The sequence below is a fragment of the Gasterosteus aculeatus genome, chromosome 10 (assembly GCF_964276395.1).
Source record: "Gasterosteus aculeatus chromosome 10, fGasAcu3.hap1.1, whole genome shotgun sequence".
NCBI classification, from domain to species: Eukaryota; Metazoa; Chordata; class Actinopteri; order Perciformes; family Gasterosteidae; genus Gasterosteus; species Gasterosteus aculeatus.
Window position 1 is genome coordinate 3,854,003 of NC_135697.1, and position 22,787 is coordinate 3,876,789.

General features: G+C 45.7%; 3 protein-coding genes and 1 long non-coding RNA gene across 7 annotated transcripts; 1 reads left to right on the forward strand and 3 right to left on the reverse strand.

Annotated features, from left to right (window-relative positions):
- Window positions 1–628: 628 nt before the first annotated feature.
- On the reverse strand, window positions 629–3,621 carry LOC144383448 (uncharacterized). The gene is made up of 3 exons (XR_013450848.1): window positions 3,412–3,621; window positions 2,850–2,935; window positions 629–1,481 (listed from the first exon to the last, which is right to left on the reverse strand). It is a non-coding gene; the product is annotated as an uncharacterized LOC144383448 (long non-coding RNA).
- A 356-nt stretch (window positions 3,622–3,977) lies between these two features.
- Window positions 3,978–12,926, reverse strand: cfap69 (cilia and flagella associated protein 69). 2 transcript variants are annotated; one of them, XM_040189575.2, is made up of 23 exons: window positions 12,549–12,926; window positions 12,143–12,202; window positions 11,980–12,045; window positions 11,502–11,611; window positions 11,320–11,396; window positions 10,642–10,740; window positions 10,092–10,244; window positions 9,682–9,856; window positions 8,806–8,929; window positions 8,649–8,697; window positions 8,430–8,551; window positions 8,132–8,351; window positions 7,706–7,870; window positions 7,416–7,531; window positions 6,978–7,096; window positions 6,705–6,786; window positions 6,394–6,586; window positions 5,904–6,041; window positions 5,682–5,758; window positions 5,300–5,497; window positions 4,889–4,975; window positions 4,714–4,797; window positions 3,978–4,440 (listed from the first exon to the last, which is right to left on the reverse strand). In XM_040189575.2, the coding sequence occupies exons 1-23, from the start codon at window positions 12,636–12,638 to the stop codon at window positions 4,276–4,278; spliced, it is 2,769 nt and encodes a 922-aa protein (XP_040045509.2). In that variant the 5' UTR covers window positions 12,639–12,926; the 3' UTR covers window positions 3,978–4,275. The 2 variants fall into 2 exon arrangements, with proteins under 2 accessions (XP_040045509.2, XP_040045508.2); XM_040189574.2 differs by having other exon boundaries at window positions 10,570–10,740.
- kdm1b (lysine demethylase 1B) lies at window positions 12,885–19,450 on the forward strand. Of its 3 annotated transcripts, XM_040189577.2 has the most exons (21): window positions 12,885–13,096; window positions 13,386–13,531; window positions 14,165–14,286; window positions 14,379–14,468; window positions 14,600–14,711; window positions 14,807–14,920; window positions 15,011–15,049; window positions 15,150–15,345; window positions 15,414–15,598; window positions 15,769–15,939; window positions 16,024–16,098; window positions 16,184–16,318; window positions 16,393–16,564; window positions 16,662–16,789; window positions 16,981–17,112; window positions 17,228–17,302; window positions 17,387–17,503; window positions 17,623–17,748; window positions 17,843–17,965; window positions 18,258–18,410; window positions 18,674–19,450. In XM_040189577.2, exons 1-21 carry the CDS (start codon window positions 13,081–13,083, stop codon window positions 18,755–18,757), a joined length of 2,511 nt encoding a protein of 836 aa, XP_040045511.2. In that variant the 5' UTR covers window positions 12,885–13,080; the 3' UTR covers window positions 18,758–19,450. The 3 variants fall into 3 exon arrangements, with proteins under 3 accessions (XP_040045511.2, XP_077936887.1, XP_040045512.2); XM_078080761.1 differs by having other exon boundaries at window positions 12,920–13,096; window positions 15,769–16,098; XM_040189578.2 differs by lacking the exon at window positions 12,885–13,096 and having other exon boundaries at window positions 13,390–13,531; window positions 14,379–14,425.
- Window positions 19,451–19,740: 290 nt separating this feature from the next.
- Window positions 19,741–22,764, reverse strand: tekt1 (tektin 1). The gene is made up of 8 exons (XM_040189592.2): window positions 22,568–22,764; window positions 21,752–21,939; window positions 21,514–21,679; window positions 21,237–21,362; window positions 20,989–21,135; window positions 20,686–20,911; window positions 20,304–20,500; window positions 19,741–20,121 (listed from the first exon to the last, which is right to left on the reverse strand). Exons 2-8 carry the CDS (start codon window positions 21,915–21,917, stop codon window positions 19,962–19,964), a joined length of 1,188 nt encoding a protein of 395 aa, XP_040045526.2. The 5' UTR covers window positions 21,918–21,939; window positions 22,568–22,764; the 3' UTR covers window positions 19,741–19,961.
- Between the last annotated feature and the right edge of the window lie 23 nt (window positions 22,765–22,787).

Sequence of the window (22,787 nt, forward strand, 5' to 3'; positions counted from 1 at the left end):
GTTAAACCTTTGATTCCAGTTTGTCCTCTCAACTTCAGTCAGATAGAGCGAAAGTCTAATGAACCGTTATTTGAAAACAGTTTCCAGTTTAGAATGAACAGCCGCGTTGTGTCTGTTCACCACCATTGAGAGGACTTAGTTAAGGCAACAGCAGTGACCGGTTCCCACGGTGCCGGACGACGTCATTGTCAGACGGCTGTTGATGTGACGGAGGAGATTGGACCACTGGATCCGATTTCAATCAATGTTGTACATTTTTAAACTATTGGAAAAATACAGTTTGTTTCTGTCACAGCACGTTGCATTTTGTCTTAACAAAACAACCCAACTGGTCTTATTTATTCAACCTGCCTATATTAATATGTTATTTAGGCCAAATAAATGGTTCCGAGAGGAAAGGGTTACTCTGTGCAGACTAATTGATGTGGATTAAGCGCACGACGCTCTCATTCGTCTGAAAATCTATCTGATAATGTCAAAGAACTTCACCTCCGGGGAAAAGCACACATGAGTCCACATGAGTCGCTCCATTCAGACTGTGCAGCCGGTTTCCCACCATACTTTTCCACATGGATGAAGGCTGAGAGCCCCTGAGCCTTCAGAACATCGGTAAACAGAAGTCGCCATGTAGATGACAAATGTGAACAGATTTATTTGAATGTGACATCAATAAGTTGTTACCATACAGAGCCAATCTTTCTCAATATCTGCAAGTGGAATTTTTTAATTGATTACATTCTAGTACAAACATGACACTTTTATTCAGCATGCGTTTAGGATTATAGTCTAAATTTGCAAATACAAAAACTCAAGGGGATGTTTATTTAGGGTGTACAATGTTCATTCTAAATGCAAAGTAGTACTGAGGTGAGTGTTTAACTAATAATACTACATACAACAAGCTTCTGTGCTAAGTGAACCCCCACATATTTATTTTATAAGATTTTCTGTGGTCATTTTTCTTATTGTTTTATTGGTCAATAAAAATGCGGGAAACAATGTCCGTAGGTCAAACTTCAATGCAGAGATCATCGTTTGCTAATTTGGATTCAAATCCAATCCCGGGCGAAGTTTACCGATACGCTGCACAGGATACAGAGAGTGGAAAACCTACGAGCTCACTTGTTTGCTGATACATGTTGAGATTGCAAACAGCTACTTAACAACCGCTGGAACTGAACACATTCTTCCTCCTGGAACACCTGGATGTTTCCTTCAAGCAACACCATAAAACACCCGATCTCTCTCAACCCACAAAAGCTCAAACCCTCTGCGACATACACAAACACGCAAACTGTCACACAAAACACCCACGGAGCTGCTCACTGATCCCAGGCAGCGGGAAGCTTCACATTGACTCTCTCGGCCATCTGCCTGGCGCTGTAGAGAGACACTCCCATCCCCACTGCGGCCATCGTCATGGCGATGGGATTGATGAGACTGCTCTGTGGCTGCATCCGCACCTCACCGGAGACCTGCCTCTGTAGGGTGGACAGAGACATGAGAACAGACTGTAGTTCAACAGACACTATTCGATCCGAGAGCAGTTTAAAAAAAGAGGAAAATATAAATATGTCAGCATCCTCTGCAGGAATACAGTACAGATAGTCATGGTCTTCTCAGGATTAATTGTAATAACTTTCCAAGCAGGGACATCATCATCAGGTTACTCGTAAAATGTGTCCAAAACATATTAGCTCGTTGACGTTAGCATTTAGCTCAAAGCACCACAGCCTCGCAGAGCTGCAATCAAGGTTGTAGGTTCTTGTTCAAACCATATTTAAGCAAAACGGTACGCGAGGCTGTACTTTGTCGTCAGTTCGGGGGTGTTGCGTTTGTTTTATGGATTTTAGCATGTTTTTATATCTGACCATGTTAACCGGCATTTGCAGTGAATAATCACGTGCACCAGGAGGGACTTGATTGATTACAGGGAGCGCTGGCGGTGAAGCAACTGGCCAACAGCCAGAATGACAGGACCTCCATCATCACAGACACTACTAAAGGGCCTGAAACACGGCAGCACGGAGAAGAACAACGGCAGAGGACCAGCAGGCCGAAGGGAGGAGCAGGACGGAGCAGGACACCAGGAGAAAGGACGTGGGACTGACAGGTGGTGTCCATGAGAGTTTGAAGGTCCCAGGACGGCTGAGTGGCTAAACCAGCCGGACCTTGCAAAAGCTTCCGGTGGCTGGCTTTTTTTTCCTGGAGTTAAACTTCTAAATTCTTTTCAGTACTTTTTTCCCGCTGGACCTTCAACATAATTGCAGTTATTTTATAGGTGTTTAGTCTAAAATAAAAAAAGAATCTTCTCTGATTCATGCTGTTTTCCTCCTGGTATAAAAGAACCTGTTTTTATGGAGACCTAGACTCCTCAACTGGGTGGTGTTTCTGGTAACCTTTAATTCCTATTTTATATAACTTTGTATTTGATTTTAATTACTAGATTTTATTATTAGTGTTGGATTAAATTTACTATTTACGGCAATATGGTGTCCTGGAACTCTGCAACCTTTGGCAGCCTGGGATGGTGGTGCTAATAAAAGAACAGCATTTCACGCGCGCTGTGAAGTTGAGTCGGACCGGTTATATAAAGTAACTCCACCCTGGACACGCTGCATCAGCTTTCTATGAAATATTGATTGGCTCTTCATTGAAAGCATTTCTATGAAAAAAAGATCTGGAGATCATTTGTAAAATATGTTTCCTTTCACTGAGGGGATTGATTTATTTGTGCTACAACTTATTTCTCTGTGTGATGCGTTTCAGTGAACTGGAATAATGAGACCATTCAAATGAAACATGGCAACATAAATAAAGCTGAAGGAGTCTGGGTGGTCTTAACCCACCTGGAGCAGACGGAAGTACCCTGGAGTCAGTCTCCCCAGTCTGATGATCATTTCTGCTGCTGGAGCTTCTCAGGCAAACCAACAACCTTCCTTCACGAGAAAAGAAATCAAAATGTTCATATTGTTGAAGCATCATACGCTTGAGATCCCCTGGGAGGATCTTGACTTCCTTGAAACCAAGGAGCTTAAAATAGATGCCATGACTGCATATAGTTCATCATTTTGGGCTTTTGTTTATTGACAGATCATCTGGAAGTAAAAGACCTGCAGAGAAAAGTTTTTGTAATATTATATTTGGAAAAATGAAGAAAATGAAATTGGTTCTCGCAGCCGAATGCAAAGGGAAGCAACTCTCAAAATATGTTGTACCTCACTCATGTACTTTTCAAGTCATCCAGCTTCTTCTTTTGCAATATTCATGCACGTCGCCTCCAATTATGTACAATTTACCACAGTTTTTATCCATCTGAGTTAATAACCTGTCAGTGCACAGAAGCCTAATTAGTTATTTGTGACACAGTAAAGTGGTTAAAATGAAGAGTTCTTTCGATAAAGCAAAAACTTGCCTCACAGTTTGAAGTTCTCGGATCTTCTGGGATTTGACGAGCACCCGTTGACGCTCGTCCTCACCTTCATGGACGGCTCCAGCAGCTCAGCGCCCTCAGACAGACGGACGGACAGCATGAACCGTGTGTCCCTGCTCCTTTGTACAGTGTGGACGTCCCAGTCGGACGGGGCTCAACGCACGCACTCATGAAGCTGCACAAGGAGCCTGTCAGAGACCGTTGGTCATCCAGCCGGTGACACGGGGAGAGAGGGAGGAGAAGAGTCTTTGTGCAGCATGTTGCACGCTTGAAGGGGCATGTGTGTTAATGCGCTGCAGCGACTTATGTAACCCCAAAACACTTTAGATAGGACACTTCATAACAACTGTTATATAGATAGCCTGTGACAAACGGGGATCAACATTTGGGGGGGAGATAATCAGATTTTTTTAATCCTTAAATTAATCCAGGGTTTGATATTTTGGTGTTAAATAATGCTGCAGTTTCCGTTATGTCCCATTAACTGTTCAGGGTCTCACTGTTAGTTATATAAACAAAGCACATTGGATGATTAACACATAGAAACGTTATGATTATATGTTTATTGATATGAATGTTGTGGTGGAAACCGGTTACAGAATGAAATTACATGTTTTATTATTATGCGTGTATTTCAACAGTAAGCTCTGCCACAAAGGCCAGTCAGTTGACTGCACTTTGTGTGTCGGCTGGATTAGACTACAAGTTGCTGATTGTGCACTTTAAGTGACCTCATGTCTGCATTCGCAGCCACAGTCAAATTACAAACACTTCAGTGTGCACAGACGCTGCAGGATGAATTAGAAAGTGTTAGAAACAACATAAAGGCCGCGTGTGAAACATCAGTCTTTTACAGATACGGTGCTGAAGTATTCCGGGTCCTGACTTGTGGCTCCAGCTGGATCCCGACCGGCCACTTTGAGGGGAGCTCTGGCCAGCGTCACTTTGACCCCTGCGGGCCCCTGAGCTCCCGTTCTCTCTACAGACACCACCTGGCCGACGAAATGCTGAAACACACAGCAAGACATCACGGGACGTGTGAATCATCTGAGATGACCGTCTCTCTTGTAGGCCTGCATCCAAAATGAAGCCACAGCATGTGAGAGATCGGTGCAAACGATGTTGTTACAGTTTCCTCCGTCTGCCAGTGGAGGTCAGTGAAGGTCTGAAAACCTGGTTTAACCTCTTTGTTGCACTGCAGGTTTTATCTCCTAAAGCTGAATGACCGACTGTGTGCAGCACAATACTAGACTACAAAATGTAGTGTGATGGTGAGAAACCTCTTGTGGATGAACCGCAGCCTCCTGGTGCCTTTCTTTGGGTCGCGATGATTCAATGTACTTCTCCCTCTTGGCTTTTATTTCCTGTACAAAAAACAACAACGTAATTCTTCAAATTGAATCTTTGCCACAGGAGTGATGACTTATATCTGCAAATGTAAAAAAAAATAAAAACCTTCAGGATCTCATAGTTTGAAGTCTTGGAAACATAAGAGTCCCATGACTCGGCCATGAGCTCCCGCTGCTTCCAATGAGACTTGATCTGCAACACAACGATGGCGGGAAAAAAGCGAGTGAAAAGGATGTCGGCTTTTCCTTACAGGGATCGGGTCAATGTCCAAAGACTCACTTTCAGTTTAAATATCCAGGAGCATTAGGAAGCACTCTAAAAATATACAAAAGATGCTGATAAAAAAAACAACCCATTCACGCGGAAGGGTTGTTCAATTTTTTTCCTATTCGAGTTTAGAAATCAATCATTAAATGAATCATTAAATATTGATTCCAGAATAATGTTTTGGGTGTTTTTACTCAAAGAAGGTGCCCTTTACTCAACTGACATTCACAGACTTCAAACTCTCCTCACCTCCGTGTACACGAGCTCCTCCTCGCGCGTGTCCTCCTCCTCCCACCGCTGAAGGATGCTCTCCTGTTCGGCCGCGACCCTCATCGCCGTGTCCTCGGCCTCCTTACAGATGGCGCTCAGGGCCTCCTCGTCGGGGGTGGTCGGCCTCACACAGTCCTGTTCTAGCTCCCTGCGGATCTCGTTCCACACCTCCCCGACCTACAGCGACTCAAGGTTCAGAGCGCCTGAACTAACTAAACTACGGTGTAAGTGTACGTCTATCTCTTGCAGGATAAAAGCTTCTTATCTATCAGATTATTCTGATGATGTAAAAATGACGCAGCCCTGATGAGAACAACCATTTCATATCGGCACATTTTCTTTGCTTGACAAATAGCTCTACCTTGAAGTCCAGGTATCTCCTGACGACGCTCAAAGTCACGTCATCTTTTCTAGACAATCCTGGAAGCCCTTGATAACCTGCAAAAGCAATAATAAGCTTTTTGAAAACATATTTTTAAAAGTTCAGCGCATATCACTGTTTGCATTACGGCTTAATATGAGGCTGAATGACGTGATACAGATAAAAAATGATTTCATATCTTCCTAACATTCTAATCTTTACCAAGTTTGGAGACGATGGAGTAAATCTTAATCCGCAGGTTCTCTGACAGCTCCAGGATTGCTGCACTCTGTATGTTAGCAGCAAAGGGCCGCTGGGGGTCCGCCTGCTGGTGTGGACGGAGGATGGGTTTGTGGGGGTCTTGAAGTCCGAAAAACAAAAGAGATACAAGGAAAAGACGTACAATATGAGATTAATGGTGCATTGGATGCTTCCATTAATATATTGATCATGTGAGTGTTTGTCGAGCTACTAATGAGCGGTTTTTAAAACACTCTGTCCTTCGCTTTCAATGTTCAACTGGCTCCGCTGCTCCTGTTCCAACCACATCAGAGAATAATTTGAGACGTATTCTTCAAGGGGCTTCCAATTACTCTAACCAAAGGTCAGTCTACCCTAGACGCACGTCACCTGGATGTACATGTCCACGCACCTACTTCCTCAAAGTGTTGTCATTGGCTGGTTGTTGGTAAAGGTCACGTTGCAGACTGACCTGCGATCCCCCCGTGCAGGTTTCGGCTGACCTTCAGCTCCTCCTCCTCGTCCCTCCACAGCTGCAGCAGGACTCTGGGAGCGGTCTGACCGCCGGCGTCCCTCCAGCTCAGGATGTGAGACGCAGTGTTCGGGTTGTCGCACAACTCCAGCAGGTTGGCGAGGACGTTGCAGTGAACGCATCTGGGGCTCGACTGTTGGGGGGAGAGAAGGAATCGCACGAGCGGTGTCCGATCACTTCTTTATACTTAGCTACTAATGGACGCACAAATACAACAATAACGTCAGTACAGCCATCAATCATCCACTTACACTGAGTAAGTCCAACAGAAGACACGCCCCCTTTTTAGCCAGAAAGTAATCTTCTGTGGTGTAACAGCCAACAATACAGGACCTGATGGGACACACACACACTTGTGGGGGAATGTTTTGTCTACTGAATTTTCCTAAATTTGACTATATTTACACTTCATGTGTCTTGGTTTGTTAAGAAAAATAGGACATTCGACAAGTGTGAACGTGGTATTTCTCGGTATGTTTCCTCATAATAAATTGAGTAATCAGTTGAGGTTTAGCCGCACTGACCGCACGCAGTCCACTGTGGACAGGAGGAGCCTGTTGTGTCCCAGGCCGCTGTAGAACTTGTCGCAGCCTTTCTCCAGGAAGTGAATTGCCATCTCAACTCCGTCTGATCCAAACAGCTCCTGTGGAGCACAAACAGGGCATCAATGTGGAGATACTGTATGTCATGAAGCTGAAGGTGTTCTGATCTGAGCAGAAGATCACATCTAGCTGACAAATATAAGGAAAGTCAAATCCTGTTAGGGTTGTCGCTTCAAGTACCAATGCAAATTCATTACCTTTATTCATCTGTGTTTTTCTAAGCACAGAGTTCAGCTTCTAAGAAACTAAACTTTTTATCAAGATGATTTGAAAGTCACATAGTGGCTTTAAGTTAAAATAGTTTCAAAGCGACTTCAACATGTAGATTCCAAAATGCTTTTCTCAGGCTTCCAGCTTTACCTTTCTGTGCATGTCGTTCTCACACAGCGCTGAAAGTATCAGTTGAATATCTGACTTGATCTCCAGGGTGACTGCGTCCTCCTCATCGGGACTGGCTTCCATCTGCATCACAATCCCTGAGAAAATACCACACGTAAGTCTGTGTTTTTAATTAAGTTTATCAAAAAACACTGTGCAGAATTAGAAAAGATCAATCTTTAACTACAATTCTAGATGTCATCAAATCCTACACACTGCTATTTTAAGTCAAATCTCTCTGCCAGTGTTGTACAAGTTAAGATTGAAATTACCCAAGAACTGATTTATGGTTCCCTGATCACAAAAGTCCTGGTTGACAGAGTCAACTCCTAAAGACAACACTGATCTCAGCACTCTGACACAATGCCGCATCTGAGCCTTCGTGCTGCCGCTTCCTCCTGCGTTGTGGCATCCGTCACTCTGACCAAAGAAAGCATCTGGAGAAAAAGATACCGTTATTTCCTGAAAAAAGGGGCTAATTTAGCCAGATTATTAAATCAGCAGGTGCAAACATTGTCTACGGGCTGTAGTGCCTTTTTTATTTTTAGATTTACTTACATGTAAACACATAACACTTGTTGCATGACTGAGTGAGCAGTGGACTCCAGGCAAACAGTGCGCCTGAAGATGGGTATTTAACCTGTGACCTTTCGCATACAGAACAGGACCCCTCCCTAGCCTCTCCCGTGTCCCGTCACCTTGGGCGACGCAGTGGTCCAGCAGGAGCAGCAGACTGGCGTTCCCCTGGTGACTCGTGTAGTCGTCCAACATGAGCGGAGCGAGGGTGCAGACGGTGGCCAGCGCCTGCAGCTGGAGCTCCTCCCGCTGGGCCGAGGTCCACCCAGGCGACCCCGACGAGGCGGCGGGCGGCTTCGCGAGCGTCAGCAGAGCCAGCATAACTCTTTCCTCTTTGTAAAGCTGAGAGAAGAAAACACGGGCGGGTGTTCAGGGGGTCACGCTTGGACCGAGACAGGAGGGAGGGTGGGCGGGACTGACCTGCAGAGCAGCAAAGTCTTTTGACATCAAAACCAACAGATTGAAAAGCAGCTTCTTCATTTTCAAGTCTTCGTTATCGTAGGAGAGCTTCAGGTTGCAGACCAAAGGGCTGTGACTTTTCACTGAAACGTAAAAGAAGCCATTCACTTGTCAAATAAGGTGCCACTGTACTCATAAATATTCATAATGCAGAATGTTTGAAGGGAAGACGGGCCTCACGCTCTGGAAATGTGGCCAAAACCACAAGCTGTTTGGCAAATAAGCTCTCCTGAAAAACACAATTTTCAGCAAGCTGTAGTGGCACATTACACACAGCGAGTCTACGGATACAAGCTGCAGGATGCTTCCAGCACGCGATTCGTGTTTCGGTACTCACAATAAGCAGAGACTTAGGATTTTCTGCAACGAGAGTTGTGATCACAAGCAGATCGTTTCTGAGTTGGAGATCAGAGTGTCGGGAACCAGTCGTCAGCATGTGAAGAAACGCTTCTTTCAGAGAACTAAATAACAAATGAAAAGAAAGTAAGAAGTCTAATATCTATATGTACGGAATGACGGGTCAAACTTATAGCCTAATATAACGTTATAACCACTAGATTCTCATTGATCAATTCAACACGTCTTCATCACTTGGCACATCAATAGAATTGAAATGAAAACGTATTATTTTAACACTCAATGACGTTGAAGTTTCAACTGCAGCTCTATAATAAAACAATTATAAACTGTGTACTCAAAATACAAGCACTCAAACAAAAATCTCCCCATTCAACCAAAAATGCATTCTGTTACATCCAGCTTTCAATCCGGAGCCTCCGTTTCCAAATGTTACTCACAGCAGATATTTTGTTAACTTTATGGGACAAATACATGCTACTCTCTTGTTATGGGATTCTTCATGCAAATCAACGTTTTTGTTATTCATACTCCAGAATGTAAGAGAAAAAATCCCCATAGCGTTTTTGTATACATATTTGTACAGGGGTTTTATGGCAGCCTGTAAACAAACTGGCATTTCAATTTTACTAAATGAATCGTATGTGGGAGTTATGATCAGGACTAAAGTTGTTTCAAATATGTAACTCAGTAAAAGTGGGAAACCCCCTTTTCTGACACATCAATGTCCTTAAATGAGACGGTAGCAACTTCTTTTATAAAGGGAAGCCAAAGGGATGGGAGAAAAATACAATTTCCTAATTTGACTCTCACACTGTGTCCCCATCAGGACCACGTAGAGACGGGAGACACATACGTGACACACTCCATGCTGCTGAGCTGAGCAGTGACCTCCTCGCTGCCGGTCTCCAGCAGGTTCCAGAGGATCTCGGAGGAGCGGAACAGGACCTGGCCGGACGGGTCGGGTTCGTTCATGTGCAGACAGATCGTCTCTGCTCCTCGTGCATTCACTATTAACGCGCAGTTCATGTCTGTGTTTGCAAAGTGAAATGCGATTATTGTGAGAGGTGATAAAACAACTCATTGACCTGCTGACATTGACACAAGGACACTTAAAATCCTTGTTTTGATTGTTGGTCTGATTGTTATTTGGTTATAAGGTGATTAATGCACTCGAGAGCAGGCTACTTTATCTAATGATGCAGGCTGGGTTGACATGTCTGACAGATGCCCTCCCCCACAGAGTAAAATCAATCAGTCACTGACGAGAGGAGCTGGAGAGGATCTGGAGGGTCTGCAGCAGCTGCAGTTTGATGGTGGGCTGGTTCTCAAGAGCCGCCAGGGAGAGAAGCAACGTCTGAGCCAGGTCACTGCGCTCCAGCAGCTGCAGCCTGTAGCCTGGAGAGGTTGGATGAAGCCCTGCAGACACAGATTCAAAAAAAAGATAATAGCAATGAAATAAACAAACTTAAGAGAAGATAAGAGACAATTGCAAATACAGAAAAGGAAAAGATGGGCAACTCAACAGGAAATTGGGACACAAGTAGAAAACCATATTAGAATAGTAGCCTATGGTATTAGAATGGTTCATAACAACCTATAGATGTTGACAGTAGGATCGAAGAAGAAGAAGAAGAAGAAGAAGAAGAAAACGGTACAACAACAAAGAGAGAAGGAAGAGGAATGTAAGAGAGGAGACAAGGGCACAAACATGCCGCCACAAAAGCCACGAGAAAAACCTCACTCGGTGAAAGTCTAGAAAGTTGGTTGCCGGAGGGGAAAGTCCGAGGCTTCGGCTTGGAGAGACGGTCAGTACCGTCAATCAGCGGTTTGGGAGCCACGCAGCTGTAGAAGCATTTCACAGACTCAAGTGTCTGCTGTCTCACTTCAGCATCGGACATCCTCATCAGACAGCCTGCCAACAGAAAGACTGTCAGAGCCACGTCATCACTCCTGCACGGACAAACTGGACCAAATCAGCCTCAATGTGAAGGTGAAGGAAACCCTTGTGGGAGGATAGTATGGACTTCAAAGATTAAGGGGCACTTTAAGCCTGTGAAGCATGTGAATGCACCAAAACACTGCATAGCGCACCATGATAATGCTTGACAATAGTAAAGAGTATGGATGGTGATATTTCCATGTATTTTTTGGTCAATCTTTGCTCCTGTTAAGGACATGCTTGTCAGAAGCTACACAGACCTTTTACTTTTCACTTTCTCTTTAGCTTTGTGACTTGCTTTTGAAGATATGTATCTTCAGAAGGACCCGGCTGTGGAACATAGTATTGAGTGTCTTTATGGGACTATTTAAGAGTAAGAAAAAACATGATACTGCCGGTCGTATTCTTAATAAATAGGGTACTTCAAATGAACTTTCACGCCAAATTGAAAGAACAAAAATGAGTGGCAGCAAGGAGGTAAACAAATGACTTGGAAATTGGAATGTTGCAATCTACTTTCCAGCTATGAAATAACCCTGATGATCTGTTTACCCATGTGAGAGAGGAACTCTACGACGTCCTGAGCGTAGCTCAGCTCATCGGAGGTTTTCTCCTTCAGGAAGGGAAGCCTGAGATGAACCCAAACAACACGTTGAGGATCAGAGTCACACGACGTCAAAGAAAGAAAGCCTCAGTCTTTTACCTTGTAGGCGTGATACATCCAAGGCTCTTACCTACAAATGTGAAGTGCCTGACATAGAAATGGCACATATTCAGGGTGATCCGCCCCTTTCTCAGCACAGATGTTGAGTATCTTGGAGACGTCTGTCAGTTCCTTTAAAAGCTTGAAATAAGTTAAGAAGCTTTAACACCTGTGCAAAACATAATACCTAGATAAATTGTATTTATCCAGGTACATGAGGGAGGGGGAAGTGACAAAGAGACGTCAGGATAAGTGCTGTTATTTCTGAAAACGGAAAATGCTGACTGACACGGCGATACGGCGGTAAATTAGAGCCCTGGGAACAGCGTTTGGCACCGTGTTCAGGTTGCATGAGAGGGAAATCTATTTCCAACTCTGTGCCAGGGGACAGAAAGGAGGACGGTTTTGACAATCGGCAGCAGTGTGTGACACAAGGGAGAGCTTTATTTTGGAAAAGATGAGACCCGTTTAAGAGAAGTCTGTGTGTATTTCAGAAGATTGAAGGATACAAATCCCATTTGGCTTCTCTTCAGGAGTTTATTCAGGACAAACAGGTGCCTCTCCTTCATGTTAGCCTTTAGTAAATAAAAACACAAGACGAATGTACAGTATTACATATGACATAACTAAAAAAAAAGGAAAAAAGGAACAACACACTCAAGTGCAACTTACGGTCAAAGGATCTTCAAGAAGACGGATCACCTTACTGAGTTCAAGACTTTTAACACCGACCTGTTTAAATTAAAGTTTAAGTCCAAGTTAACACTCACAACAAATGGCAGCTCCCTTATATTCTGCCTATAATCCCCAAACCAACCCATCCCTCATATTCTTAACTTGTTTGATAACATCTTGAACAATTCAAACAACCATCGCATTTGGGCTCTTTGCCGTTTTTCTTGTTCTATACTTGCTGTAATGTCGCTGTGCATCCACCATGTTTCATGAGCCCCTTTGATAAAAATGACTTTTACTTGTGGCAGATCATCTTACTTACTTATTACATAGCTTACAGTTGAGTAAAACACACCTTGATATCCCTTCAAACAGGAGAAGGAATTACAGTAACATATTTTACCTCATGGATTTGTTGCTTCTTATCCGATGGTCTTGGTCTGATTACAGGAATATCCGGTTTTCTTCCGTGCGCAATTCTTCCTGAATCCATATTCCCAAATGTCTTCTTGTGTTAAATTCCCACTTTAAACATTGTCGGTTCATTGGAGTTACTTTCCCTCGGTGTCAAAACAAACTAACGGAGAACGGACCTGCTTTCCAGTAACACAACTCGGAGAAACAACACCTGAAAAACGCACCCCAGCGCCTCTGCTGCCTTTCACATCGCTGGGGTCTGACGGCGTCGCGTTACTACAGTTGCCGTGGTTACCGCGCTGGACGGCGAGCGGCGCGGCCCAGAACTACTCCCGCGAAGAAACGCCCATTTCCGCTGTGAAACCGGAAGGTGTATCCCCGCAACAACAGCGCAGTGATTCCCCCCCACAACAATAAAAGGGGTGACGAACACTGCTAATTTAAGAAAGATTTCCAAAAAGTCAATATTAGCGGCGAATACTCGCCGTGTTTGCGAGGAAAGAGCCCCGCCGTCAGCCATGTTGTCGGATGCAGGTCAGTGGCGATGGCGCTCCGCATCGCTAAATGCTAAACGTGACACGCCGACATGGCTTGTCTGGTTTAAAGAGCTTGCTAATGTGTCGCCACCTTTCGATGTGTCTACTATCCTTATTATCGTGTGTTTCATTCACTGTGGTCCATTCGTAATGGTTTCTGGGGATGTTGTCGGTCAGGAAGAAGCCTCTTAACAGCCGCGTTAAAGGCCCCGCTTGACCCGCGCCGCATCGCCCGCCGTTGTTCAACAACGTCAAGTTAACGCTGCGCCGCTGCCTCCATTCTTTAGACTACTGCGGGAATCCCTCCGGAAATGCTCGGCGGGCAAGGAAGAGGAGCTCCGGGGATTCACCGGGGGACGGGCAGACCCTGCGCTCCTCCGGGAGGCAGAGCACCGTGCGCGTGAAGCGCACCAACAACCCTCCACCTGGACAGGTAAGCTGCCGCGCGCGTGCGCGCTCCCCTGGACACCGCCTCACCTCTCGCCCATTACCTCGTTTGTATGACTGGTCTTTAGTTTTTATGGCTGATAATGATATTTGAGTCTTTAGGAAATCGAAACTCACTTTGTGAGCAAATCTATTGTCTTGTCAAAGGTTATTTCGAGGGATGTTCATACTGCGTATCACCCACCACGTCTTTCCATCCTTTATCCGTCATCTAGTCTACCTTTTATTTGAGATAAGATAAGATTGGCTCTTATCACTTATTTATATACAAGCCTTAAAGCGACATTATCCCCAAATCTTCCCCTTTTCACTTATTTTATTGATAGAGAAAAAACACCCATAGAACGTGATATTACAATAAAATAACCTCAGTGTGCCTCTTCACATCATCAAATGCTGGATGGCTGTAAACTTTCGCAAAGTCGCCAAGAAAGAAAACGCGTAAACTGTGTTTCTTCTTGTTGTTTCCTGATAATCGGCTTATGTCTTTTGGTCTGTTTGCAGCGTGTTCGGTCCACTGCATTGTGTTTAAGTGGGAAGCTGCCCACCCAACTCTCTCTCTTTTGAGTTGTGCTCTATGAATAAAGTAGAGAAATTATATTCTCCACACTCTTTCTAGAGCAAAAGAAAAGCCACAGACACCGAGGAGGAAGACGACCAGTCTGAGAAGAAGTACAGGAAGTGTGAAAAGGCCGGCTGCTCTGCCACGTACCCAGTTTGTTTTGCAAGTGCATCCGACAGGTAACGCGTCTCTCCGTAAGAATAGACTTCAGATCTCGACTCCGTCGCTGCATTTCCTTTTTTTTTAGACAAATTGACTTCTCTCACCCCAGGTGTGCTAAAAACGGATACACGTCTCGCTGGTACCATCTATCATGCGGTGAGCATTTTTGCAACGAATGTTTTGATCACTACTACAGAAGGTAATGTTGACAAAACAACTACTCTCATTACGTCCATGAACAAACATTATTTATTTATTCCCATGGTGACACTTTGACTACTGTTGCATTAAGGCTATAATATGAACTTCTTCTCACCCCCCCTTTGGCAGTCACAAAGATGGCTACGAGGTCTTTGCTTCCTGGAAGAAGGTGTGGACGAGTAACGGGAAAAGTGAGCCCAGTCTTAAAGCCTTCATGGTGGATCAGCAGCTCCCGTTCTGGGTGAGGAAAGCCTCCCCGGTTCTCCTTAACCAGTTGAACCCGCGTATCCAAGTCGGTAAATGCAGTGATGGTCATTGGGATTTGTTCCCTTTTAGGTTCAATGTACTAAACCGGACTGTAGGAAGTGGCGTCAGCTGACCAAGGAGATCCAACTGACCGCTTCCCTCGCAGCCACGTACCGCTGTGGAATGAAGTTCTACAACATCAAGGTAAACAGGAAGTGGGGAAAAAAGTGTCAACAGGCCTCTCAATTTCAGCGTAATTTCTAAAAAAACGAAAGATTGCATCTCTGCCTGCAGACCGAGGGCCTGGACCAGTGCTCCCAGCCAGAGGACTTGGTAAGCTGCTGTGTTCTTGAATCCTGGCCGTTAATCACACTTTTTTTTATCAATCAACCAGCATCTACTGCATTAATCCCACGCTGTGTCCTCCTCACAGCGGGTGGTCGAGGTGTCCGACAACTGGTGGCATTCCATGTTGATTTTGCCGCCGTTGTTCAAAGACAGTCCCGCCGCCCCGTTCCTCGCCGCCTACTACCCCGACTGCGTGGGGATGAGTCCGTCGGGCGCCGCCAGCAACCCGTCGCTGTCTGAGCTCAGGGCGGATCCCTGCCGAGCCGCCATCCAGCCGCAAAGTAAGTCCGTTCCTACGTTTAGAGATGTATTGGTCTGATTGTTGTAACCGGGGCGTTTTGGGGCTCAGTTCCAGGCATGTGTCCGTACTTCCAGCCCTTCTACCAGCCCAACGAGTGTGGAAAGGCTCTGTGCGTTCGGCCGGATATGATGGAGCTTGATGAGCTTTACGAGTTCCCAGAGTTTTCCCGCGACCCCACCATGTATTTGGCTTTGCGCAACCTCATTCTGGCCTCCTGGCACAAGAACTGCAAGGTACACTGCACGCTTTAGAAGTTTTCCCCTGTTGTAGTTCTTTCACCCCTCCATGTAAATGTCTGGTTGTGTTTGTCCATCACGTGATCTCCTCTCGGGGGGGTGGGGGAGGGTATATGAGACTCCACAGGCAAACCGCTTCTTTGGTTCTCCCCCCCCCCCCCCTAAAGGAGGTGCTAACTTGCCAGACGTGTGCCGTGCACATCATCGCGCGGGGGTTGGTGCGCGTGCGCTGCGTGCAGGAAATGGACCGAGTGCTCCACTTCATGACCAGGAAGGGCCTCATCAACACTGGCGTGCTGGCAGTGAAGCGGCCCCTGCTCCCTGTCCGATACGGCGCCGTGAGTGTCCTCGTCCTGACTGTCCCCCCCACTCCCCTTGTTTATTCGGTTAGGAAAAAAGAGTCACATGCATCATCTTTGCAGAGGAAAGTTATTGTCGTCGGCGCCGGGGCGTCGGGGCTGGCGGCTGCTCGGCAGCTGCAAAACTTTGGCACTCAGGTAAGCGCCGTTGTCCCCTGTCGCACATCTCTTCCCCCCCCCCCCCATGCCTGCTCGTCACAGCGCTGCTGCACTCGGTTCACAGGTGGTGGTGCTGGAGGCGAGGGAGAGGATCGGAGGCCGCGTGTGGGACGATGCATCGCTGGGTGTCACGGTGGGACGAGGAGCTCAAATAGTCAACGGCTGCGTCAACAACCCCATCGCCCTCATGTGTGAGCAGGTAAGAGACGTCTGGAAAGAGACCGGACTCCACATGTGCACTCTTCATTTGAGCTCCTCGCTCGTCCGCTTCAGATGGCCATCAAGATGCACAAGCTGGGGGAGCGGTGTGACCTCTTTCAGGAGGGGGGGCAGGTCACCGACACGGCCATCGACAAGCGCATGGACTTCCACTTCAACGCCATACTAGACGTGGTGTCTGAATGGAGGAAGGACAAGTCACAGGCCCAGGACAAGACGCTGAGAGGTCTCGCAACCCAAACTCTGTGCAAAACAATTTTCTAAGTGCAAAAACAAGAGTTGGCGTTTTGAGATGTTTCATGTTTAGGTATTCATCTCCACAGAAAAGATCCAGGAGGTGAAGAAGAACTTCCTTCAGGAGTCCGGAATCCAGTTCAGCGAGTTGGAGGAGAAGGTGCTTCAGTTTCACCTCAGCAACCTGGAGTACGCCTGTGGAAGCACGTTAGACCAGGTGTGGCTTTACATTTTTCATTTCAATGAAGAAAACTCCTGCTGGTTTCCAGCTACAGTTTTTCAGAAGATAACAAGGTTGCATGTGTGTGAGGTGGAACTCCTGCCCCGCCTCGTGTGCGTTCTGCACATTTCGATATTGTGTCTTTAAGGGAATTCCCAAAAAAAGTATAAAAATGTGTTTGTGTGTAGGTGTCTGCAAGATCTTGGGACCACAACGAGTTCTTTGCCCAGTTCTCAGGAGACCACACGTTGCTCACCAAGGGCTACTCCGCTTTGCTCCACAAACTGGCCGAGGGCCTCGACATCCACACAAAGTGCCCGGTTTGTGATTCCATGTCATTCAGTCCGCTTCTGCATTTACCTTACGCCTTACATCGATGCATTTCGATGTTAAAAGACCGGCGGTCTAAATTGGGGTTTTTTCCCCCAAGTGCAGGTTCAGGCGGTTGAGTACTCAGGTGATGTTGTCAAAGTTACCTCTTCCAACGGGTCGCAGTGGACGGCACAGAAGGTAAGAAGTGTATAATCAGCATCATTGCAAGATGTTATCGTGGAAAACAATGCTGATTTACATGGCGTAATGTTACTCTTTCAGGTTCTCGTCACCGTCCCATTGACTTTGCTCCAGAAGAACTTGATTCAGTTCCACCCGGCTCTTCCTGAACGGAAACTGAAAGCAATCCACAGTCTAGGAGCCGGCATCATAGAGAAGGTAATAACTGTTTTAATGTGTATTTGTCATTCATGGTTGCAGACAAGAGCAGACAAACACCCTGCTGTAAAGTTGCCTTCTTGCAAATGCTTAAAATAATATTTAAAAACGTCTTCCAGATTGGTCTCCAGTTCCCGTACCGATTCTGGGACAACAAAATCCAAGGGGCCGACTACTTTGGTCACATACCATCAGGTCCCGACAAGAGGGGCATGTTCAGTGTCTTCTACGACATGGAGTCTCAGGTCCGTTTACTCACTATAAGGCAACAAGGCACCATTTAAGAAAAAGTCAGAAACCGGCTTGAGTTATCGTGTGTGTGTGTGTGTGTGTGTGTAGGGTAAGCAGGCTGTCCTCATGTCCGTCATCACTGGGGAAGCTGTGCATGCCGTCCGGGACATGGAGGACAAGGAGGTGGTGGACGAGTGCATGAAGGTGCTGCGGGAGCTCTTCAAAGAGCAGGTAACGCGTGTGCGTGTGCGTGTGTGTCCCTGTCCCATTCCGCTGACATGTATTGTTTTCTTACCAGTACAACTGTAGGATGAGAAAAGGCCCTTTTAAAATACAGTCCCGGAAATTCAATTCAGGGGCTCAATTGACACCAGAACAGCTTTTGTAACATACTACTTTGTGACTCTGATGTTTGAATGGCGGTTTATAAGGAGAAGTTTTACCTTCTGTGGTTTGGCTTCCCCTGTATTATTTGTGGGTTTCTCACTGCTGTTGTTAATAACTGTCCGTCGTCTCCCAATAGGACGTCCCAGAGCCACTGCATTTCTTTGTCACGCACTGGAGCAAAGACAAATGGTCCCAGATGTCCTACAGCTTTGTGAAGACGGGGGGAAGTGGAGAGGCCTACGACATCCTCGCTGAAGACGTGCAGGGAAAAGTCTTCTTCGCCGGAGAGGTGATGTTGATATATAGATTTTTTTAAACAAATGTGGTTGGATATGGCAAATTATTTCCAGCGCTATTGTTCCTCCAAATGCATTTTCAATAACAGGCCTTTTCAGCGGACTTAGCAAGAAAAGCACATAACCTTTCAGAACTAAGCGACACTATTGAATCTAAAGTTGAAATATAGCGTATTTTGTTCCCGAGCTGTCGGACTGAATTAAATGTGTGAAAAACTACATGTTTTACATAAATTGTCGTGTTTTTTGTCCCCAGGCCACCAACAGACATTTCCCTCAGACTGTGACGGGGGCCTACCTGAGTGGGGTCAGGGAGGCCAGCAAGATGGCTGCTATGTAGACTGTGTCCCCGAGCACTCTAAAACACCAGCACACGCACACGGGTCTCAGCGAGCAGCCGACTGCGTCAACCCACATCGCTCCACTTGATGCTACTGTGATGTTTGGTCAGGTCGAGAAGGGCTTCCCGGGCCGGGCATTTTTAACACAAGAGGAATGTTGAATTTGAGTTTTTTTGTTGCACTTCTGTGATGGAAATGGTCAGAAAGTCCTTTTGGGCGAGTAGCGTTGCATGAAACATTGGTAAACTTAAGTTTAATCATGAATGAAGTCAAATTTTATCTCCCGTGAGAACTTTTCTCAAGGTTATAATAGATTTAAAACATTCTTTGTTAGTTAGCTACCAATGATTTATACAGAACTAAGGAATTGAAATTGTGTGAAACGTATTTACAGTTGGAGAACTTCTGTAATAACACTTGTGGTTTAAAAACAGTGAGAAAATAAATGTGTTGGACAGCGAGTATGATTTGTGTCCCTACCGTCTCAGGGATGTGATCAAGACAATAACCAGCAGAACATGATGGTGAACGGACAATTCAGGAAAAAAAAGAATTGTGCAACCGGAGGAGGAAGAGTTTTGATTAATGCCGACTAAGCTTTACACCCCGGTCCTCATGTCCCGTTTGTCCAACACTACATTGGTGGAGTATTTATCTTGTATGTGTGTAATAAACGAAGCTATCAACTGCCACACTGACTCAGTTTACTGCCAGAATGTGTTGAGTCAATGTTCAAGTGGAAAATAGTTAAAACCGTAATAAATGGATGAAGTTCACACCGCGATGACAAATCTGAGGTATTTGAAATGATCTTGTCACACATTGACATATATAAGCATTGCCATTTGTCCACATACAAATTAATATCAAAACACAACCCTGGTAAGCTTGGAATCAGTGAACCAAACATTCGGCCCTTACGATCCGTTCATTAGCTGCCAGATCAACAGCTACTGTACGGACCTGATGGGGACACTCGCTGTAAAATGGGAAATACCTTTAATGGAAAGAAGGAACTTAACTAGCGGTGGTACAGTTGCTCCCGTTTTTGCTCATTTTAACGTTAGCATTATGTGACTTCAAGTATATTTTCTTTTTAGAGTTAAAATGATCAAACTGTGTAAATCTTGACCTACACAAGAAAGGTCAAGTAGCACAGCTTTAACAGTTAATAATCTTCAAACATCAAAACACAACTTGAGCTCAGAAGCCGTGGATGACGACGGGCTCCCTGTGCTGGCCGCAGACGACCTCGTCAATGTAGAGCGAGTTGGCCTTCATCTCGATGCCTTCCTGCAGCTCCACCTGGGAGCGACGCAGAGCTCTCTGCTCCTCGTCTGACCGGCGCGCCGCCTCCTGCAGCCTGAGAGAGCAGACGCAGAAAAGCCCGTCCGTAATGCATCTCTGAACATCAGCCAACACTTAAGAAAACACCTCCAAATATTGTTATTCATGCTTTCTTTAACGATTGAATCATTAAACTGAGCCCCGTGTCCTTATCGTCTTTGTCCCTTCGTGTCGGGGATGAGTGCGTCGTGGATTTACGTGCTGATGTGAGCAGTCAGCTGCTGGACCTCGGCGAGGAGCCGGCACTGTGCCGCATCGTGGCATTGCTCTTTGCCGGGCCTCTGGCGGCGTAAAGCCAGCCGGGCCTGTGCCAGACTCCGAACTCCCTCGCTCTCCACAACGGCCACATGGAGATCCTCCCTGATCCTCTGCAGGCTGGCAAACTCAGACAAAATCTAAAAGGAAAACTTCTATAGTGAGACATCATTACTCCCTTGTCCATCCTCGATGAACAGATACCAGACACATAATATGACTGGTTTGAGGTCAAAATACACAATACTTTTATAACATCTGCCAGCAGCTGGAGGTTGTTCCGTCACTTTTCCCCAGATATACATCATACACCCATCTGACTTGCCTTAGTCAGCTGATCTTCCATCTGACTCTTGGCAGACTTGATCTCCCGGATTTTCAGCTGGAAGGCTGCCGTTGTGGCCTGGACCTGCTCCTTCAGGTCGGAGGCCGTCTGCTCCAGCAGAGACTCCACCAGGGCCCGAAGGCACCGAGAGTTCGCCTGCTGCTGCTCCGCTGTGGCCATGTTGATCTCAGAGACGTCCACCCACTGCGTTGGAGTCACTGCCGAGCTGATGGAGAGAGAGGGGAGACCTGGAATCGAAACTTCCAGATCTGCAGGTCAGAGTTTCAAAACACAGTGGTTCACCTCAGCAGAACAATCTCAGTGTTTTTGGTCGTCTCCGGGTTGTTGATGGAATTGTGGGTCATCAAGGCACAGGAGTTGTCGATGCACTGAGCCTCGAATTTCTCCTTCAGATCCTTCTCCAGCCGGTACTTGGCCGACCGGTCCAGTCTGCAACACAGAAAGACATGTTTTGTCTTGCTTCCTCCTCCTTCTCAGATATCAGTCAGAATGTCCAAACACTTTTGAGATCCTGTTCATGGATCACTTACCTTATCTGCTCAGTGATCTGCTTTTCTACACTCTGCAGAAGGGAAGCCACTCGCTCAATAACCTCGGCCTCCTTCAGCAGCTCACTCTCCACCTCGTCATGGAGCCACTCAGAGGGGAGACGTTTCCTGCAGGACGCAGAACAAAAAAAAAGAAAATCTCACACTGAAAGTTGTTTTTTTTTTTAAACGTAGGCTTACTAGTAGGAGAAAGTGGCGCAGAAAGGTGGTTTTACAATATTGAAAGGAAACATAAGCAGCCAAATCTTTCCAGCCTCACCTCTCTTCCAGACAGACCATGGTGACCTTCAGAGGCGCTTTACAGGCCTCCACGGCTTTTACCACTCTGCTCTGCAGCGCTACGAGGACATCGATCTCCACAATCATCTCCTCCGACTTCAGCTCCAACTCCTTCTTCAGAAACTGGACGTCTCGGAGCCGCTGATCTGATCAGCAGAAGACACAGTTCAGCAATGGTGTCGTTGCAAACGCTCAACACATCCATATTCATTACTTACCCAGTTGCTTGTGGTCATCATTTTGCATGCGTTTGCATGTTTTGTCAGTTTCCAGCATCAGCCGCGTGCATTCTGCTCTGAAGAGCTCCGAGCGTTTTCGCATAACCTCCAAATCCACAAGATTGGGTCCAGCACCCTGCTGGGGACTGTGGTCCCGGTGGGACATCTCTCTCCACTGAGGGTTTAGGCTGTTACATAACAACATACATGAAGAAATCATCAGAAGTCAACCTGGAACAGGTTTTATTCAAGACCCATAGTCATTTGTTAGATTGGACAGAAATGCACACTAAGCTCTTAAAGGCTTCAGCAAAGCATTGCTCAACAGAAAAAGCCTCGGACATTAAAAACATTGCAAAATGACATCTGAAGAGCCCATTAATATAGAAATGATGAATGGGGGATTTGTGTGAGGCTCAGATAGTGTCATTACAAATGGAGAATCTGTTCATTCAAAAAAATAGAATTTAATTTCAATACACATTTTAAACGTTATTTTATTTTTAAGAAATAAGTTTGCCTTTTTTTATACTAAATAATTATATTGTCACGCAAAGAAATAACAAATGAAAACTTTTACAAACGCAAATTATTCAAACTCTTTTGAAAAATGTTCTTGGTACCATTCAGAACAGTGAAGGTATTGAGTATTTCTGTAACATTGTTTTTACGCATTGCACTTGGCAGACGGTCCCTGCGCACTCGCACATTAAGACCAAAATGATGATTCGTCGGTCATGGAGCCACGTTATGTTTATGTAACAGCTGCATTTCAAATCAAATGGACATTTCAACACCCAAAACCTCTGCACATACCTTGTTACTGAGAAACAATGTCTCAGTACCGACGTCCCTGGATTCAAACGGCAATTGCTACGAAACAAATGGTTACTGTGGCAACGGAAGACATACGTCACATATGACTCAGCCGATTGGCTGTTTTGACGCCATCTAGTGGTGGAAGAAGGAATCACATCGAACCAGAAATCCCCCTTTGATATAAATAGTTGATATTAAGAAAAACTTTTCTTTTCCT

What these genes read in the sequence shown, in the direction of transcription:
- cfap69 (XM_040189574.2), bottom strand. Translation starts at nt 12,638, where the DNA reads ATGGATTCAGGAAGAATTGCGCACGGAAGAAAACCGGATATTCCTGTA. An exon ending in CAGGCACTTCACATTTGTAG is followed by an intron (nt 11,397 to 11,501) that starts GTAAGAGCCTTG and finishes GGTTCATCTCAG; the next exon opens with GCTTCCCTTCCTGAAGGAGA. An exon ending in AACCATAAATCAGTTCTTGG is followed by an intron (nt 7,532 to 7,705) that starts GTAATTTCAATC and finishes GTATTTTCTCAG; the next exon opens with GGATTGTGATGCAGATGGAA.
- kdm1b (XM_078080761.1), top strand. An exon ending in CCTGGCACAAGAACTGCAAG is followed by an intron (nt 15,599 to 15,768) that starts GTACACTGCACG and finishes CCCCCCCTAAAG; the next exon opens with GAGGTGCTAACTTGCCAGAC. An exon ending in GGGAGCTCTTCAAAGAGCAG is followed by an intron (nt 17,966 to 18,257) that starts GTAACGCGTGTG and finishes GTCTCCCAATAG; the next exon opens with GACGTCCCAGAGCCACTGCA.
- tekt1 (XM_040189592.2), bottom strand. Translation starts at nt 21,917, where the DNA reads ATGTCCCACCGGGACCACAGTCCCCAGCAGGGTGCTGGACCCAATCTT. An exon ending in ACTGAGATTGTTCTGCTGAG is followed by an intron (nt 20,912 to 20,988) that starts GTGAACCACTGT and finishes TCTCTCCATCAG; the next exon opens with CTCGGCAGTGACTCCAACGC. An exon ending in CTGACTGCTCACATCAGCAC is followed by an intron (nt 20,122 to 20,303) that starts GTAAATCCACGA and finishes CTGCTCTCTCAG; the next exon opens with GCTGCAGGAGGCGGCGCGCC.